Genomic DNA, 19,491 nt, shown 5'->3' on the forward strand with positions numbered 1-19,491 from the left:
ACTGGCAATGTCTTGTTAATAAACCAATTTCTGAATCCTAGAATCTGGTTACTGCAGGGGTTAGCAGATCCTGACAACAGAATCACATGCAGCTTGTTGAAGACTAAGCCCTTATGTGTCACTATTACAGTTTTCCAGCCAAAAAATGCTCATCTGAAAAGAAGCAATAAACTACTCACTTTATGTGTGGTTGTAACCCTGGCTGTTCTTCATAGTCAACTATGAGAAAAGGAAGATTTTTGGCCCAATGTTCTTTAAACTTTCCAGGAAGCTCCATATCCATGTTATACTCTGTGAGTGGGGTATCAAGATGTGCATGCAGATAGCGAGAATATTCTGTGAAGGGAGCAAATGTTATTGAGGTTTTTCTCCCTCTTAGGCAAATTTTAAAGGACTTGCAGACTGAAAGTTCTTCATATAATCTACTATTTTGATTTACTTTTTAAACATTTATAATCCTACTGTTCTCAAGCAACAACCACAAAAAATCATATCCAAGATGTGCAATCCACATTTCTTGTCAGTGGCATGTGACATTTCTGGCCATTTTTCCTTCATGCAAAAGGACTATTGTCATTAATGCAGTAAAAGCTTCTGTGCAACAAGTACAAATCTCATGATATTGTACTGGAGTTACTGCCATCAGTGTAGCCTTTTCAGAGATGATTTGCCACTACTGCCATTACATCTGACTATTTCCTAAGACCTTCCTGAAGTGCATTCTTATCTCCCAGGCAAACCACGTCAAATGTATCCTGTAGAAATTTGCTCTGTCATCAGAAAAAAAATTAACTTGTACAAAAATGGAGAAGGGAAAAAAGGGAGAAAGGGGAGCGGGAGAAGAGGAAAAGGCTAATATATTCAAAAAGGGAAATGTAGAACAAAGTTAGTGAGGCTGTGAAATTAAATAGAAGCAAAATATTGTAACCTAGCCTCTTAAAAACCACATTGTTACTCCATTGTTCACCATAGCAACTGCTACAGTGACTTATGTCAAGCAAAAATACAAGCAGAGTTTTGTGACCTATGCACTGTGTAGGACCAAAGAACAGCAAGTAGGGTTCTGTGCAAGACACATCTTTCCCACCTCTTCCCTCCCACTACATCCCCTCAAAAAGCCACTCCTGAGCTTGGGACAGAGTACAAAATTAGTAGAAACTTTGTGTGACAGGAAATGCTCTGCCATTTGCAGAAGAGGGAATTTAAATCTAACCCACTGTAAGCACAGTTTTGAAAGAAACGGGGGGCAAACCTAGATTCAAGCAATCAGTTTTATAAATGAGATTTCTTATATCTATAGATATTCTCAAACAAGCATATATACATTTTTATATTTATACACAAAAATTTATTGAGGGTTGATCTGGATACTTGTAAAAGCTGCAAAATGCCCAACACACAGGGGGTTTCTTTTTGAAAAATTCAGTAGTATGATGACTATAAAGATTTGAGTCCAAAATAAGCTTCAGCTTACCTCTGAGATATTTCACTTTCAAGTATTCTGTACTAGCTTTCTGACCAGGAAGAGGATCATTTAACATAACTTTAGTTTGAGCTTTAATTCCTTCATAAAATTGTCCCAAAGTGACATGACTTAGACCTTTCATATACTGGCACACTTCATTATACGGTTCTAGTTGCAGGCATCTCTAAAATATGGGGAAAAAATAACAAATCTAACACAGCTGTACGTTTTCAAGTAACTGACAACAGGCCATAGGGTACTAGACAACATGCACATGAATAAAATGATTTTTTTCAAAACATTATTTTAATGAACAGCCTTTAATTTTTGCAATAAAGACTAATCCTCAAGTAATTATTAATTGTGTTCCATAATCAAACACAGTTATTTTCAGAACCAGATGACTACAGAATTAAAATCATGCTAAATCACATCAATGGGTATATTTGATAAATTTAGTCAATAAATAGTTGTGCTTATAAGAATGTAATAAACATGTAAACACCAGATCCTATATATGTGCACATATGTGCATGCATGTGCAACATCCAATTATTTGCAAGCATGTCATAATTGTAAAGTACTACAGCTGTACCAGTGCTTACCTTAAAGTTTTTCAGAGCCTCCTCTAGACTACCATGATGATACAGCATCATTCCCCCCAGCTGTATTGTTGGAACATGATTTGGGTTTAGCATTAATGCTTTCTGGAAGTTTTCTGTAGCAGCTTCAAAATTACCAAGTTCTCTGATGTGTTCATAAAGTGATAAATATCAAAAAGCAACAGTGTTTTCATTCAACAAAGCAATCAACATAATCTGTAAAAATTAGTATCCTAACTGAAAATACCATTATTGTATATATGACTCATTCACACCTCCGTTGTTTAGAACCTTAAAAAGTAGGACACAGGAAAGCTAACAATACAAGCCTATTTTAGTAAAATGGACTGGGTTACACTTGTGAAAAAGAAGGGATTTTTGACTTCCCAATAAAGTCCCCCCATTTCATACCCCCCGCACATATTTCACGAAGGCCTCCTTAACTCTCAGAGACAGGATTTCAGGGGGCCTGACAGACAGCACTGAGGGAGAAATTGGCAAAACCTATCCTCCCCCCACATGAGAAATGTCTTCTGTAAGCAGAAAACTTACATAGGATCTACACCAGTTTTATTATTTGAAATTCTTCCTCAGATAACTTTTAGCTCCATAACATTGTTAAACGATACGATGCAAACATTACTGTGACAACCAATGTTGCTAATCTCTCTTCCCAAAAAACGACGACCCTGGAAGTGTTTTATGCTCTTTGCAAAATCAGGGCTTAATAGTGATACTTAAAAAAGATGTTTTAATATTGCTTACCGATAGGCTTGCCCCAGACTTTTATATGCATCTATGAAATCTGCTTTCTGTTTCAGGGCTTCTTTGAATGATTCAATAGCTTCCTGTTTCAAAAACACAAACAGTTAACATTAATTATTCTAATTTTATTCCTCCTGCTGGGGTTTTAGAATGATCGTGTTTGGAACCAAGCACTCCCTTCTTCCAAGTTGGTTGCCACTGTCACTCTCAGCTCTATGGAAACAGTCACTGGATCCAACCCCATGTAAATAGCTTTATGGAAGATGTGAACTACAGCCAAATACTATCAGGTGAACTACTTCCAGTAAAATATCTATATATCTTTTTAACAATGCTTATGAGTTATTACTAGAGATTCAAGCCACTCAAAAAGAAATAAGGCAAACTGAAAAGTTACAGAAATTTAATTATTTTAACTACCGAAGTTACTATTAAGTATTTCAGGTACAAATTAAGACAACATAGCTGAGATATTTTGAACTACTGAGGTTGCAAACATTTTTGAATCCTCATTGCACAACAAATACTTGGCACAGTCTGGCTGAGTAAAGTTATTCTAAAGGGTCACTTTTTTAATGTAAGGAAGCAAGTCTCTCTCCCCCCAGCCCAATTTTCAAAAGAAAACCCCCCTGATATCTCAGTCAGCTAGAGAGCTAAAATTGAAACACAGCTGGGAAAGATCTTCCCTTGAGATCCAACAGAGCTGCCAGTCAGAGCAGATACAGCTAGGGTCAACAGACCAACGAATTAAATGCAAGGGAATTCCATATGTACATACTCTGTGGAAACATTGTGTTGGATCCAGTGGAAGGGATTTCAGTTAGTAGAATAGGACTCCCATTTTGTTGCAGCCAAAAGGGCCCTCCCAAATGCTACTCCTGGGGAACAGGGAACCCTGGGGAACAGGGAACCCTGAGTAAAACCAGAGGGATGAGTTTGCATTTGGTGAGGGGATTCAGCAAAAATCTTTTAGTGGAAATCTACTACTGGATCCAACTCATGATGTGTTCTGGCAAACACATATGGTAGAAAACCCTGAGACATTTTAAAGTCCTTCAGAACTTTGCTGTCCTTTAAAATAGTTACCTTCAAAAGCCCTCTGTGAAAAAACGTCAGCCCTTTGTAAAGCACAGTTATAGGCTGGTTTTTGTTCAGCTGAAGGGAATTCTGGAAGTCTTCGTAGGCTGTTGCATAGTCCTGTTGGACAAACACAATTTCTATTAGCAAGAAAAACCCGTTCAGTCTAGTTAAATTATAAAGGTTATGTAAATTACCTTGCAATTACACAATAATGTCCTGCCAATAAAACTGGTCTCTGGAAATAAGCTGTTTTGATTGCTAAGGATATCAGTTATTGATTATACTCTGAAAAAGCAATATTTTGGATTAACTGAGATGGGGCTTTATGAGAATGCTGAAATTTTATCTGTATCACTGAAATACTGATTTCTTTCAGATACATTATCATTGCTTAAATAACATGCATTACTTCCTCACATCCTTCCTTTATAAATATTTAGCACCTAGCATTCTCCCAATCAAAGAAATCCAACTCATTTCTGAGGCAGCCTCCCATCTACCTTTTGCAAGCCAGTCTCAGTGTTGGAGATGGGGAATTTCAAAAGGAAGTGAAGCATTCACCTTGCAAATCTCAAAGGATACACATATTAGCATGCAGCTTAGTTTTCAGTTTTCTTTTAGATGCTGTCTTTGAGAATAAACACCTATCAACTCATTCTCTAAAGGTGTCTAATTAAAAACTAACCTCAGACATGAAGTAAAGAGTACCTCTATGCCGGTAGAGTCGTGCTGAAGGTTTTAGCTGAATAGCTTTAGTGAGATCAGCCAGAGCGTCACTAATTTGACCCAAAGGTGACAGTATCTATAAATTAAGATAAAACTTTAGCCTAACAAACACACACAAGTAATCCGTCATTTCAAAACACAGATTTAACTTGCAAACTTCCTGGCTTGTTCCCAAACAATAACAACAAGCAAACAATTGAGAATTGGTGAGCAATATTTACACTAAGAAAGAACATTATTATGTAGCGAAGAAACTGTATACTAAAATTCACTGCAGCATGTGCTCCCATATTCATCACATACTCCAGTGAAGGAATGCTAAGGTCAGGTATCAGTTGATGGTGGTTGCTTTTGCAGTTTTGTGGGAGCTTTTAGTATATTTCATCATATGGTCTAACTAAATTTAGTTTGCAAACTGCCCTGGGAACCTTTTGAGTAGAGAGTTACAGTTGAAGTAAATAAACAAAACAAAATTATATTTAGGACTATATTGAAATTATATATTCCTTGTCAAACAGCTGGCAACACATCTGCAGAATTTATAAAAGTTCTAACTGTGCTTATTACAAGTACCCTTAATAAAACAAGTACACACAATGAGAAGGTGATGAAGACTCACTCATTAGATGATGGAATCCTTAACAAGTTTATATTATTCTGTTTAATTACACAAAATGTCTACTTGAATAGGTTTCAGGAACTGGGTACACCAAATCTTAATTTAAATCAATCAAGTTCCTTCAAATATTGCCAAGTATATGTTCTTTGTTGCATTTATGCAGCATTTTCAGTATAAAGGCATACTGCTTTGACAAGAAATTTCAAAACTAAAAATGCAGTATTTAAAAGAACACTGGCAAAAGTGCAAACACTGTATAAAGTACTGTGTAAAGTGTAAAAACACTGTATAAAGTATTAGCCACTTTTTAAAAGTTACCTCTGCTCGCCTTTCAAATACTTCCGGATGATCAGGTGCCAGGTTAATTACTCTGCTCAGATCAAACAAAGCAAGCTCTGTATTTTTCATATCCTTAAAAATGGAAAATATAAGCAGCAGTAAATTTTGACTGTAGCTTAGTTAAGCTAAATATGTTTAGCAAGATTGTCTGAATGCTCCATATTTAATGCTCCATTAAATATGGTTAAGGTTTATGAGGGCAGGTTGTGAGGTTAACCACAATTAATCTTAATAGTCATAGTCATAGTCAAGTATTTATTGTTTGAGCCATTGGCTATAACAATACAGAAATACATGCAGTTAAAATCTTAATGCTGGTTTGTTCTCTGACAATGCCCTCCCAAACTACAGAAAAGGCAACAAAACCAGCATTTGTTAAGGCAAATCAGGATTTGTCAGATGCCTGTGATCTGAATCCTGTATCCACAAGCTAACTAAAGCTAAAATAAAAGTGTTTTGTTTTAAGCAGGACTTTTTTTTGTTTAAAAAGTGCCAGTATTCAATGGAGGCAAACATAGAAGATGACAGGGCAGCCAATATACTCCACTGTACTCACTGATAGCATCATCACTGAACATGACAGAGTACATCATCTGCCCTGCCAGCCTTCTCTGATAGCTTCTTTGCAATGAGGCTAGCTAGAAAGAGGTACTGGTATGTCATACTAGTGCAAACTGGCACACACATAAAAGGCCATGGTTTTAAGTCTGAACCAGGCCTACAAATCTTTGTATTGTTAAACCATATTGTATAACAAAAAAGACCAGATTGTAGAACACCAAAAGTGGTTCAAACCAACGATTTTCGTCATATTTTAAAGTCTCCAAAGAGAATCAGCTGCTTTATATCACAAATGTTATCAAAACAATTTGCATAAATATGGTGAAAGCAAGCTGATCCCCTTTCCAACATTCAACCATAGCATTTGGACATCATAGTTCTGCGATGTGGTTCCTTTATAAGACACTTGCATAACTTCAAAATGCAGTGTTATTTATGGCTCTATAAATATTATCAGCATTATAAGCTGGGAGAAGACTTTGACCATCTCTGTATGTAAAACACCAGGCATGTACTGAATCCATGAAACAAAGAGGCTTGAAGGAAAAAACGTTGCAAACTAAGCTGCTGTTGGCTAGTTATCAAGAATAATAACAATGTGTAAGATTCTCTATAAACCATCATCCCTGGTGCAATATATACAAGCAATTGTTTACACGCATGAATGTGATACTACACAATTGTCAATCTTACATATCAATGTCCCAAACTGGAAATATCTCATTCAAACATTTCCAGTTTGGGACATTGATATGTAAGATTGACAATTGTGTAGTAGCACATTCATGCGCGTAAACAATTGCTTGTATATATTGCACCAGGGATGATGGTTGTGGGTTTATAGAGAATCTTACACATTGTTATTATTCTTGATAAATAGCCAACAGTAGCTTAGTTTGCAACATTTTTTTTCTTCAAGCCTCTTTGTTTCATATACTTTGCTGCATACTATAGTACATCACTGAATCTAGTCAGGTCCCACGTAAAATTGGTTCCTAGACAACATGCTACATAATCGGAGGTGCAACACTGAACTTATTCATCCATACTACATGGGGAAAATCAGTGGCAGAGCATCTGTTCTGTATACAAAATATGCTAGCTTCAATCCCCACCAGCTAAAAGGATCATAGATAGGAAAGACTGCTGCCTGAACCCATGGAGAGAAGCTGCTAGTCAGAGTAGATGACACTGGCACTGATACACCAATGGCAGAATAAGGCAGCTTCATGTGATCAACATGACTTAATTAGGATCCAATTAAATGTTACGAGAGGCACAAAACTGATGTCGCCTCATGCCTCTTTTCTTGTCTTCCTCATAACATCACAAGTACTATCTGTGACATGACATGCTGTGTATTGTTCTATGTTGCCTGACCTCATTGATCATGGGCCACTAGGTGCAATGCAATGCCATCAGGCAGAGGTAGATATTATGAGAAAAAAGGTCACAGAGATACAGCTTCAGCTAGCACCTGAATAGTTAGTTCATAGATACAAGAACATATTTGACACAGCACATCTCTTATGCAGTGCTTGACAGAATTCCACAGAACAGTCTGAAAACTGAACTAAGAAAGAAAACTTTTGTTCTAATTGGAAAGAACAAACTTCTACAACAACGACAACAAAATATGCCTGATTTTCTTCTAGCAATAGTGTTTACAGTTTGATGGTAAGGTATTACACTCAGGAATGCAAACAGTATGGTTCTCATCCAAATCTGAGAAATATACCAACAGCATTTTGCATTTCCCTTCAGACTTCTATCATATCAGCCTGTCAGTCAGCTATGAAAATATTCTCCAGAGACTTTTCAACTACCCTTCCCTTGCCTGCTAGCTCTTTCTTTATGCAGTCTGCATTTTAATTCACTGGAGGAAGCAAAATAATTCTAAAACAAAGACCAGGGGATATGAGCACTGTAAACTGACACTCAATATTCCTATGTTCAGAATCTTGTGTATATTAGAACCTGATACAATATGAAGTGGAGAAAAGATTACATTTTGGAAACTTAGTCTAACAAGCTCTATACACTTTTGAAGTTGTTCTGGGGATTCGGCAAAAATTCCCCTGCTTTCCACTGGCAAAACTGCCAACCTGCTAGTTTAAAGACATTAGAAGCAACATATTTTTCATATAAGTAAAGTTTTAAACTAAAAGAGCACTAGTCTAGAACATTATCAGCTTTCCTTCCTAATAAGCTTGAGCCCATGACTGCCAGATTTTAAATAGGAACTTGACTGAATTTATGGGCAGAGTACAATCAAAACTGATCACATATTTCTCAGTTTTTCCCTGAAACAAAAACCAGATTTTTACCAAATATACCAAATTCTGTATCATATCGCTATATCTTTTCTCTGCACAATGAAGTTATGGATACATGGAACTCAAAAGTTTAAAAGGCCTTGTGCAATTGTCTAGGCATACAATCTAGTCTATTCAGATAAGATACACACATTATTGTGGGCTGGATTAAAAGATTCCCTTTTGCAATTGGAAGGCATTCCAGATTTCAGATTCAATGTGCAGCCTCCTGAATTGTATCCTATACACTTGTAGTAGACAGCGAAAGAACAACAGATTTATTCCATGAGTGGAGTGCCACTAAGATTTTGCTAGATCCAGCACATGTCTTTAGGAGGGTATTCATAATCAGCAGCTCTATGCCAGTTCAGCTCTATAAAATCCAATAGGAAATACCTGTTTAATCTGCAAGGCTACTCAAGTGCTCAAAATTACCTGTTCCAGAAGTCACAGAAATAATATACAAAAAGAGTAGCAATTAGTCATCATGTTCATTTTTACTAAATTCATTTATGGCTTTACAGTAAAACATGCTGTACAATGTTTTGTTTAATATTCACAGCTATAATTCGGATGACTTCTGTGGCACTGACCAGGGCAACCAAACTGCCGAGAGGTACAGTTATGAAACAGTAACTCCGCTCCTTCACTAAGGTTATAAAATCCTAATTGGTGATTTCTGCATAGCAGAAATAAAATGTCTTGAGGACATTTTAAAATGCATTGGGGGAAGAAGTTCGCACAGTTCTCTCCTCCCAAATGTTTTTTTAAAGTTTTATTTCTGTGAAACCAGGTTTTTCAAAATCGCTAAACTAGCAATCTTTTTCTCCCAACCCACCAGGCTGAAGATGTTTCCTGCCTGCTGAGCAAACAAAAGCAGGCAGGAAATGTTTTATTTCTCCTGGCTAAACCTCTCAGTTTCATTTTCACTGTTTGCACCCACCATTTTGTGTGCTGCAGCGGAGATTCTCTGTGAAGGTTCCCCATGGACGCTTCCTCTGCTTGCAGCTCATCCATGCCTGATTTCTGTGTAAAAAGTAGATGAATAAAGTTGCATAGCAATCCCACACATCTGTCGTTTTTCCTTTTTTGTTTTGAGGGGAATGTCTGCGAAGCTACAATGTCACAATTAGAGAAGGTGCAATATGCATATATTTGTCATCACAGCTTCGCAGACATTCCTCTCAAAACAAAAAAAAGGGAAAGCAATGTGCACAGGATCACTAGGCAAAACAAGCTTTATTAACCTACTTTTCACACGGAAATTGCATGCGGATGAGCTGCAAGCAGATGAAACCTCCATGGAAAACCTTCACCAAATGGCAGGGGCAGAGGAATCTTTGCAGCACACAACTCTGAAATTGACCAGAGCTTCGTCAGCCCAGCAGGGTAGGAGAAAAACTTTTTGGACTGGCAATGTTTGTGTTTTTTACGCTGTGGGAAAACAAGAAGTCAAAACAGATCTTTGTAAAACCTCTGCTGGACGTTCTATTTCTGCTGTGCGGAAAGGACCATTATTTCTTCCTTGAATGCTCAAATCTTTGCAACGTATATAGTGGGGTTGTCAGTTTAGAGTTCCAAACAATTATTTCTCATCAATGTTGAACTACCTGTGTGGATTTTGATACCAGTCTCAGCCATTTATGCAATGCTACCAATCTCAGCCATTTATGCCAGAACAAAAAAGGCTAATGGTTGCGTTCTTTCTACATATTTATTCTGCTAATATATGCATTATGCTAATGTGTAGTTTCATTACTGCATCAGTATTTAGTATATGCAATGTGTACTCTGTAAAGAGCAGCTCAAGCTATCAATATAATTATTGTGTACTGTTTCAAAAATGTGAGATACTCACATGCAGTCCTTTTTTTCCATATGCTATCCCCCTTCCATAAATTGCACTAATGAGCTCCGGCTGTTCCTGTTCAGAGCACAATAGAATTAGAAGATTCCCGGGTACACAGGCTGTTGATAGTGAATGCTACATTTTAGAATGCCTTCATTCCCAGTACAAGCCAAGGGGGATGCATATCTTCAACTTTCACACATATTTAAAATGAACTTAGGAAAACTGTGTGTGGAAAAGTTGCAGTGGATCCCGCCTCTCCCTGTGGATCCCGCCTCTCCCAACATCAGCTTTTCAGTGGTCACAGAGAGTTGGTGGGGGAAGGGAGTGGGGGAGAAGAGGTCCATATTTTTTCCAGAATCTTCTGAATTACTGAAAGTATTTCCATCTAAAATTTGTTAGCTACAAGTCCACCATAAATGTTAACACGACCACAATGTTCACATTTTCAACTTTCATTAGGGACATTTTTATGTTTTTGTTAATTTTTTCTGTGACAGATAACAATGATACATTATTTTGCAGAAATTCTCTTTGAGATGGGAACTTAATGTAAATTTAAGCCCCTTTAACCACATTTTTCCCCACTGATCCATCTGTATATTGTACCCAAGGTTACTGATCAGTTTTATCATACACTCTTTCACTCCTTCTATTTCAAATTTCAACAGAAGCTTATACATTTTGGCAATAACATGATCATTATTCTTAAATAGTCCGACTTCAAACCCAGTCTTGGAGTCTGTTAACCCATGAGTTCTCTTATATATTTTAACTTTTTCTAATAATTGTGCACGAAAAATCAATGATGGATATGTCCTTCTATTACTAAATCTTCTCTTGATTTCATTTTACAATTCCCTTGTGAAAAATATAGTATGTGGCGATACGTTAACAACCTACTTTCAACCATCATGTCTTTTCTGTATAGTACTACTTGAGCAGAGAGTCATAACAGTGTTCTCTGACACAACTTAGAAGAAGAGTTTGGATTTATATCCCCCCTTTCTCTCCTGTAAGGAGACTCAAAGGGGCTTACAAACTCCTTTCCCTTCCCCCCTCACAACAAACACCCTGTGAGGTAGGTGGGGCTGAAAGAGCTCAGAAGAACTGTGACTAGCTAAGGTCACCCAGCTGGTGTGCGTTGGAATGTACAAGCTAACCTTCGGGGGTGGGCGGTTTATAAATTTGATATATATATAAATAAATAAATACATAATCTGAATTCCCCAGATTCCCCAGATAAGCCTCCACAGCTCAAGCAGCAGAGCGGGGAATCAAACCTGGTTCCTCCAGTTTAGAATGCACCTGCTCTTAACCACTATGCCACTGCTGCTCCTTAGGTATATATTTTTCCCATACTCTCAGTATGGCACATGTAACATAATGATTCTTAAAATCCTTATCAACTTTGACTTTGTCATATCATAAAGAGGCATGCCATCCAAATCTCATATCATGTCCTAATTCTAACAGTCTTCTATTTCTCAACAAAACCCTTTTCTACAATCAAACCAAGCAACACCTGGCAAAATGCAATTTAAAGTCAGGTAAACTTAATCCTCCTCTTTCCTTTGCATTTTGTAGAACATACTTCCAATGACATCTGCCCTAGGCTCCTGTCTCTTTTTTTAAATTGTGAAATCTGTGCACCAGTCATATACTTTTTTGCTTTGAGATATGGATGATTGTGAAGCAGCTTTCCCATTCTGTTTCTGCTCCCCAGGAAGTCAAGTATCCTACATTGGGAAATTCCAGCATTGAAGTTTATATCAAAGGGAAGAGTAAAGTTACCTGAAGCATGGATGAGAAGTGACGTATAGCTTCATCATAAAGGCCACTACCAATCAATACATAAGCGACCGCTGTCAAAATAACGTTATGGGTTAATGAATCTGAATTTCAAGCTCCCATGAATTTCACACCTGTCATGCACATGAAGAGTTGAAGAGCTGAAAACAGCAAATATTTAAAGTCTGCTTTCCAGAGGGCCTAGCCTCTAGCCTGTTATACAGTAGTACTGAATGCTAATAATAAACAGTTTCAGTGGCACATCAATATTTAGTATATATAAAGTGTACTCCGTAAAGAGTTGTCTGCATCAATTCACATTTTAAAAGACCATTTTTAATGTGCACTGTCCACTAGATTTAGTATCAATTTAGTGAATTTTTAACCCAGGATCCATTTAGTGTATTTTTTACCTCCAAACAACTTTGAGGAGCATCCATGCTTTCCCATGCTTCATTTTATCCTTATCAAAACGTTCTGAAGCTGAGAGGGAGTGACTGGCTCAACATTACCTACATGCTTACATGCAAAATGAAGATTTGATTCTGGGTCTCCCAGATTCTAGTCCAGTGCTGACTACTACTCCACTGCCTACATTTTTACTCACAAGACAGTTACTTATCTAGATGGCTCTGACCCACAAAAACTTATGGCACAAAACATTTGTTTATATATTTATAACAGTTCTACTCTACCTTATCTCCTTCGTCTTAGTTTGTTACTCCGAGGTGCCAAAAAGTTCTTTGTTGATTTAGCCAGCAAAATAAAAATTTAACATGCAGTAGAGACTACGACATACAAAACTAAAGGTTACAAGGCATCCAGAATTTAGTACTATGGCACTCTAACCAACACAGACGACTTCTATTTGCTATTTCCTCCTCTGAATTCTTTACATATTGCTCAGTTACGAAAGATCATGGGGCCAATACATTTTGCAACTGTCACCACAACTTGTTCATCCAGAATCTAATAATGAAATGTGTGTGGTGCTTGATCCCTTGATGGGATCTAATAGTAAGCTCCTCCCAACTTCCACAGGGTAAGTTACCCTAATGCTAAGAAAGAGCTTCAACACAAACCCACACCTTAAGAAGTGTGTGAGTCCTATGGGAAGAGAAGCACACCTGCCTAGTTCTAGAGATTATGTATTTATCCAGCAAAATTCTGGAAGCCATTTCTAAACATGCACACATATAGCCACTCTGACAATCTATTTACATCCATCTTAAAGCAGAAGTTTTTTAAATGATCTGTTGAAAGCAATACATTTGCAGTAATCTAGTGTTTGTGGAAAGAAAATTGCTGGGGCGGGGGGGATAACACAGAAACAGCAAAATCACTGGCCTGGAGAAATGAATTAGGAGCACACACTTAAATGAGCTGTAATGAACAATGGGGGAAAGCCAAGGGCAAGACTAGAAATAAGGGTAGATTCACCAGTGAAGGTCTAGATTTTTTTTTTCACAAAGAGGGTGAATGTGTCAATTTTTATTTAAAATATCCAAAGCAGTACATGGGAATCCACTCTAACAGATTTTTGAATAAATGTGTAACAGTCTATGTATAAGAAAGATGGAGCTCTCCAGTTAAAAGAACAGAAAGAAAAAAAGAAACAGGTTATAAATGTCAAGATCCTCCAACCTAACTCTGCTCTGTGGGTAGTTGCTGCAGTAATTAAAAATGACTTAGTATTAATAAGTCTTATTACACCCATTTCAGAAGAACCTGCAGTGCTATTCAGGCATGGTAATCTACTTAAGGGCACAGATCGCACACATCTTACCTAATTCTTCATTTACATTGTCATCATTGGTGGCAAAAGGAACTCTTTTTTGTTCAGCAAACAGTTTTGCTTGACTCTGTAAAACATTGAAGAAGTTAACCTGACAGCACCAATGTAACAATGAGCACATAATCCAAAGCAGAGTTACACCCTTCTAAACCCACTGGCACCAACACACTTAAAAGAGTGTAAACTCTGCTTAGTATTGCAGCATAATTCTCCTACTGAATGCATTCCATTAACATTAGTCATCCTCTGACATAACACACCTTTTTCATTCGCACCAGAGGAAGAATAATTTTGCCAGAGGAAAAATCCTTTGCTAGTGAGACAGATTTATAAGATCCAAACCACTAAGATATACGGTATATTCTGAGCAGAGTTATCCCCCTCTAAATCCACTGGTGGGTTTGAAGCATTGAACTGCTTGGGATTGCACCCACAATGTTCACAATTAAAGTGACTGACTAGGATCTGGGTAAACACAGGTTCAAATCCCTACTTCTGCCATGGAGGCTTGTTGGACGGCTTGGGGCTAGTCACACTGTCTCAGCCTACCTCACAGCATTGTTGTAAGGACAAAATAAAGGATAGGAGAATGATATCAGCTGCTTTGTGTTTCTATTGAGTTATAAATAAAGGTGAAGTATAAAGTAAACAAAATCCTGTCAATTTAGTACTGGATTGAATCTTCAAAAGCCAAAAGGCTTAAATCCTCAAAATATTTGGATTAAAAATAACTAAGGCAAACATACTACTTTAGAAATCAAGGCAGTCATTAGTGTTATTACGATACATATTTTTATCCTACCCTTCGGCTCAGGTCAGGGTGGCACACACAGTCTTGCTCTTATTCTCAGAACAGCCCAGTGAGGTAGCCTAAGGGCACCCAGCAAATATCACAGGGATTAAACAGGGATTTCAACCAGTCTTCTCCACTCGCAGTCTGATACTATGGAAGACTGACCTGATATAGCTTAAGCAATATTAATAGTTCTAACAGTATTTTTCAAGCTCAGTATATCCAATCTTTAAAGAACAATAAATTAAAATCTTTTTTATACTGGGACATGTAAGACAGGCAGATTTCATCATCATCATCAAGTAAAATAGTATCCGAAGTAACACAGCAAAATTGCTACAACAGTGATAACCCAGTACTGATTCACCAGTATTCGCTAGTGGCTTGCACCCTGCAAATGGGATGCCCTTGCCCCTCTGCTTCACCAGAACCAAAATGTACTCCAGATCCAGCTTATTCTCAGTCAAATGGTCCATTAAGGGCAATGGCTTTTTTGACTTAGTCAGGCTAGGCCCGTGGTGGCAAACCTTTGGCACTCCAGATGTTATGGACTACAATTCCCATCAGCCCCTGCCAGCATGGCCAATTGGTTCGCTACCACGGGGCTAGGCCTAATACAGACATTCAGTAAAATGCAATAAAGCAGATGCACTCATTTCAAATTCAAAAGTTCACATCATAAAAAGATGGAACCAATACATTTTGAAAGTAAAATCTTAATAAGAAGTCCATTATCAAGATTATATCAGTCCTCTGAATGCACTCAGCTAGGATAGTCTCTAGACTTTGCCACAGATTGGGCTGGATAGGCAGCCATAAACAAAGCTAGCATAATTGCTCTTTGCCCAGCACACTTCTTGCAGGAAAACAAAAAAGGCGCAATGCATTCAAAAACCTGAGATCCACAGGGACATAACCTCTGCTCCCATGGGATTCCCCTAAATCTATTACCGTAGTTAACTGTGCTAAACGGAGAGTGTTAAAATGGTCTAAGGAGAACAACCTACAATAAGCAGGAACCAGAAGATAAATATTTACTGCAGGAAAATTAAGGAAAAAAACAGATAAATATGTGAGAAGACTTGCATGGCATCAGCTTCAAAATCTTCTGTTACCACTAAAAGCCTTTCTTCAAAGTCTTTCAGTTACTAGTACACAGGACTTGTTTAATCCTAATTCTGATAGCTAAATCATGGAAATCTCCAGATCAGCAGGTTTCTTGTTTATATTTCAGCTACAAGAGCGGAAGCTAGCTCGCCATAGTCGGCAAGAGTTGGACAGAGTGAGGGACAGCCAGAACTTGATTGCTACAGGCCAAGCTATGGTTGAAGTTTGTTTCCTACCCGCCTCTAGTTGCAGAGTCGATGAAGCTACACACCCAGGAACCCAAAAATAACATGCAGGATTCCCCAAATGCTGCTATTGCTAGAAGACAGAGGTTCCTATGGAACAGAAAAACAGGGGAGTGAGATGTTCACAGCAAAACAGTAAAAGTTTTTCCCTTCCAGAAGCAAAAAATTTCTACAGTATCCAAGCATTTATACACATAACAAATAGCGAAACGTACCAAAAGTTTTTCAGTATTGAATGAAAGCAGGGATTCACAAGCTGAAGACCCTCGTGGCTCACAGTCTGAGTCATGGAAGTTCAAAGAAGAGTCTAAATGGAAACATCTTCATTATCAATCCATATGCTTAATCTTAAAACAGTTACACTTAGAATTTAAAATATAGATGATAACATTACACATAGAAAAGAGTGTGTTGCTTTTGAGCTTTGTAAAGTCAGCACCATATAGAGCTTTCTCTATATCCGTTTTTGAGGGCACCTGTTCTCATTTTAACGATACAAACAGCATGTACATCAGTGCAGCTGCGGCGCCAGCACTCCTCCAGCGTAGGAGCCTGCGCCAAAGGGAGCATTCCCAGGGGCAGAGCTGATTTTAGTTGGCTTCCTGAGCTCTTTAAGCCCATGAACACCCCCTTTTGCTCATGTGCACTAACATCAGCAAAAAGAGTGGGCCAGGATTAGGCTGTCCATATCACTGCGCAGCTGTTCCATTCAGGCTGGATGTTTTGGAGTCCATACTGCAAATTCAAAGCTCAGTAGACAATTGTAACAAAGGCAGTTGGCATCCAAAATGGGACAGAATAAAATTGATTTCCAACAGCTCAGAAACATATACCATGGACATGTTTCATTTTATACACAGAATATTAAAATACATAATTTTAAACCTATAATTTGGTGCAAGGTGTTCATATCAAGACATTCGATGATCAAAATAAGCTGAGGATAGTTTTACATGCCAATTGTTTGGCAGTAGTATGACTAGGATACGGGAAATTCAGGTTGGAATCCTCACTTTGCCACAGAAATTTACTGGATGACCTTGGGCCAGTCACAGGCCCATCATGCATGGAACACTAATTTCGGGGCTCTTAGCAGCGCAGCGGGACTGTAGTGTGGTCTCCTCATGTTTCTCTGTTACACGAGAGGAAGCATTCACTACCTGCTCCACAGTTGCTTGCTGAAGTCTCAACAGGCCTCTGCTTTTCCTGGCTAAAGCCCTTTAAACTGCAGTTATATTGATATACCTCTGGTTGCAGTTGTACGGATATCATAATCTCTTTCCCAAAATAACCACCCAAAAGAAAGAGGCAAAACAATTCCCTGGACCAGACTCTGCTGAAAGAGGGGACCATGTCCTAGAACTGATCTCTCCCCCACTCCACACACACATATACTTCCTGGTTTTCAAATGCTATAAAAGACAGCGGTTTTGCAGTGATTCTGTTTATATTGATATATCAATATAATAAATAACAAAAATTGAAGCAATAACAAATCTGAAAAGCAGGAAGGGGAGAAGTGTGCATTGGAGTGGAAGGGGCTGGTGGTGGGTGGAGGAAGATGTCCAGGGGAAAGCTGTGGTCACTGGCAAATCACCCCCACTCCGGCAGCAAAGAAAATTAAAGGCCGTTTCCGCATGGGCCAAAAACGGCAGCCTGGGGGCGGTAAAAACGCCGCCCCCAGGCCGCCGTTCGCACAGGCGGCGCTGCTGAAACGCAGCAGCGCCAACCTGGCTGCCCTTCCCCTCCCTCAGGGCAGCGTCAGGCCGCCCTAAAAAACAACCCTTTAAAGGGTTGTTTTTGAGGGAACAGCGTCTTCCCGGACGGCAGCTGGGTGCCAAACAGCAACCGCTGGGAACACTAGCTGTTTCCCTTATCTTTCCCACTCACCTTGTGTCCCGTGCGTCAGCCTGCTGGCTCTCCGAAGCTTCTCCTCACTGTCCTCCGACCCTGGAGGTCTGAGGGCAGCGTGGAGTAAGGGCTTCGAGGCCAGCAGGCCGGTCTACCGGGGACAAGGTGAGTGAAAGGGAAGGGGGGCAGAGGCGGCTCCATGTGGAGCGGCCTGTCGTCCGCAGGCCTCTCCTGAGGCCGCACGCACGCTTGCGTGCGAATGGCCTCCGCCCCCACGCCGGCAGAATTCTTGCTGGCGTGGGGGCGCCTGGGGGGCCGTGCGGAAACGGCCAAAGTTGCGCTTAAAGTGGTGTCGCTTGGCATGGGGAAAATGAAAACTGAAAGTGAGTCTTGCGGAAATACATCTGTACAAGAAATCTTGCTGCAACAGACATTTGCCCTTGCAACGTGGCAGACACTTGGTGCATAATGGGCCACACATTCTCAGTCTTAACCTGACAAGCATTTGAATGGGAGACCTCCAAGGGATACCAGAGGTGTGTCATGGAGATAGGCTATGGCAAACCATCTCTGAATGTCTCTTCTTGCCTTGAAAACCCATTGGGGTCCCCAGAAGTTAGCTGTGACTTGAAGGCAAAAAACGAACGAACAGTGACCTTTAAATCTTGCTTTCTCCACCTTCTGGGTTACCATTTGGAAACTGCCCTCTGGGCAGCATGTCTTACTAATGTGGGGTTTAGCAGCTGCAATCTGATAAACACGATTATTCTTGTCCCAGCCAGGAGTTCTTTCTGAGGGCCAACAAGGTAAGAATTTCAGGTTGTGCAGCTATGGGCCATGGAAAGGGACATAACAAAGAACCCTTAAGTGGTACAGGAAACATTTAATCTCTTAATTCTGTGTGAACTGAACCTTTAAACGTAATAGGAATCGTTCTCTCAAAGTCAGAAGGAAGCCGCTACAACCCTACTGGGTCTCCTTCAGCCATCGACAGTCAGGGTCAGAGATCCTGACTTTTTCCCGGAACGAAGCTGCAGGAGGGAACATTAGTCCATGTTTAAATGCTGACCCGCATTTCAAACGACCAGCATGTAGAAAGCTAGTGTATCAAGGAGAAGAGTTCAGTCTCGTTTTCCCTCTGACATGGCCGTATGTGTTGTGGGTTAGAATCACGCGGAAACACTGGAACACTCCGCCAGCACTCCAGGAAAGCTCCTCCACGGAATGCACTCCGCTGGCCTTTAACCAGGGCTATGAAGGAGGAGGAAGTTGGGCTGGCTTTTTCTTTTGTTTCCTCCTCCTCCCAACACTCACCGCAGTCCCCGACAGCTGCCGCATGCTGTTCCCGACCCCAGTCGGTCACCAAGAGCTCCGGACAGCCTCTGCCCCCGTGGCCCTGAGGACAGTACAGGTCCTGCTGCAGCAAGGACAAAGTCGGGTACTGCTCGGTGAGAGCAAACGCCGGTCCAATTACAGACACCAGCAGCCCAGCGAGGCTCGGCCAAGAGCGACAAAAAGCTGCTGCAGGGGCCATCTTCCTACCGCGCCTGCGCAAAACAACTTACTTCTTTCTACATCCCTCCCTTAC

The 19,491-nt window shown here is 39.6% G+C and overlaps 1 protein-coding gene across 3 annotated transcripts in view; it reads right to left on the bottom strand.

The window, feature by feature from the left end:
* The window catches only part of TTC13 (tetratricopeptide repeat domain 13), a 38,653-nt gene extending 19,208 nt beyond the window's left edge, over nucleotides 1-19,445 (bottom strand). For 2 of the 3 annotated variants that reach the window (XM_048486479.1, XM_048486471.1), the window contains exons 1-12: nucleotides 19,218-19,445; nucleotides 16,268-16,359; nucleotides 13,899-13,974; nucleotides 12,116-12,186; nucleotides 10,331-10,396; nucleotides 5,576-5,668; nucleotides 4,598-4,714; nucleotides 3,919-4,029; nucleotides 2,833-2,915; nucleotides 2,071-2,212; nucleotides 1,475-1,649; nucleotides 180-336 (exon numbers count right to left, since the gene is read on the bottom strand). In XM_048486479.1, coding sequence (XP_048342436.1) covers nucleotides 180-336; nucleotides 1,475-1,649; nucleotides 2,071-2,212; nucleotides 2,833-2,915; nucleotides 3,919-4,029; nucleotides 4,598-4,714; nucleotides 5,576-5,668; nucleotides 10,331-10,396; nucleotides 12,116-12,186; nucleotides 13,899-13,974; nucleotides 16,268-16,359; nucleotides 19,218-19,437 — 1,403 coding nt within the window. In that variant the 5' untranslated portion in view covers nucleotides 19,438-19,445. The remainder of the gene's footprint in view (nucleotides 1-179; nucleotides 337-1,474; nucleotides 1,650-2,070; nucleotides 2,213-2,832; nucleotides 2,916-3,918; nucleotides 4,030-4,597; nucleotides 4,715-5,575; nucleotides 5,669-10,330; nucleotides 10,397-12,115; nucleotides 12,187-13,898; nucleotides 13,975-16,267; nucleotides 16,360-19,217) is intronic. The other variant, XM_048486489.1, reaches the window with a different exon arrangement.
* Between the last annotated feature and the right edge of the window lie 46 nt (nucleotides 19,446-19,491).

This window comes from Sphaerodactylus townsendi, linkage group LG01, assembly GCF_021028975.2.
Source record: "Sphaerodactylus townsendi isolate TG3544 linkage group LG01, MPM_Stown_v2.3, whole genome shotgun sequence".
NCBI classification, from domain to species: Eukaryota; Metazoa; Chordata; class Lepidosauria; order Squamata; family Sphaerodactylidae; genus Sphaerodactylus; species Sphaerodactylus townsendi.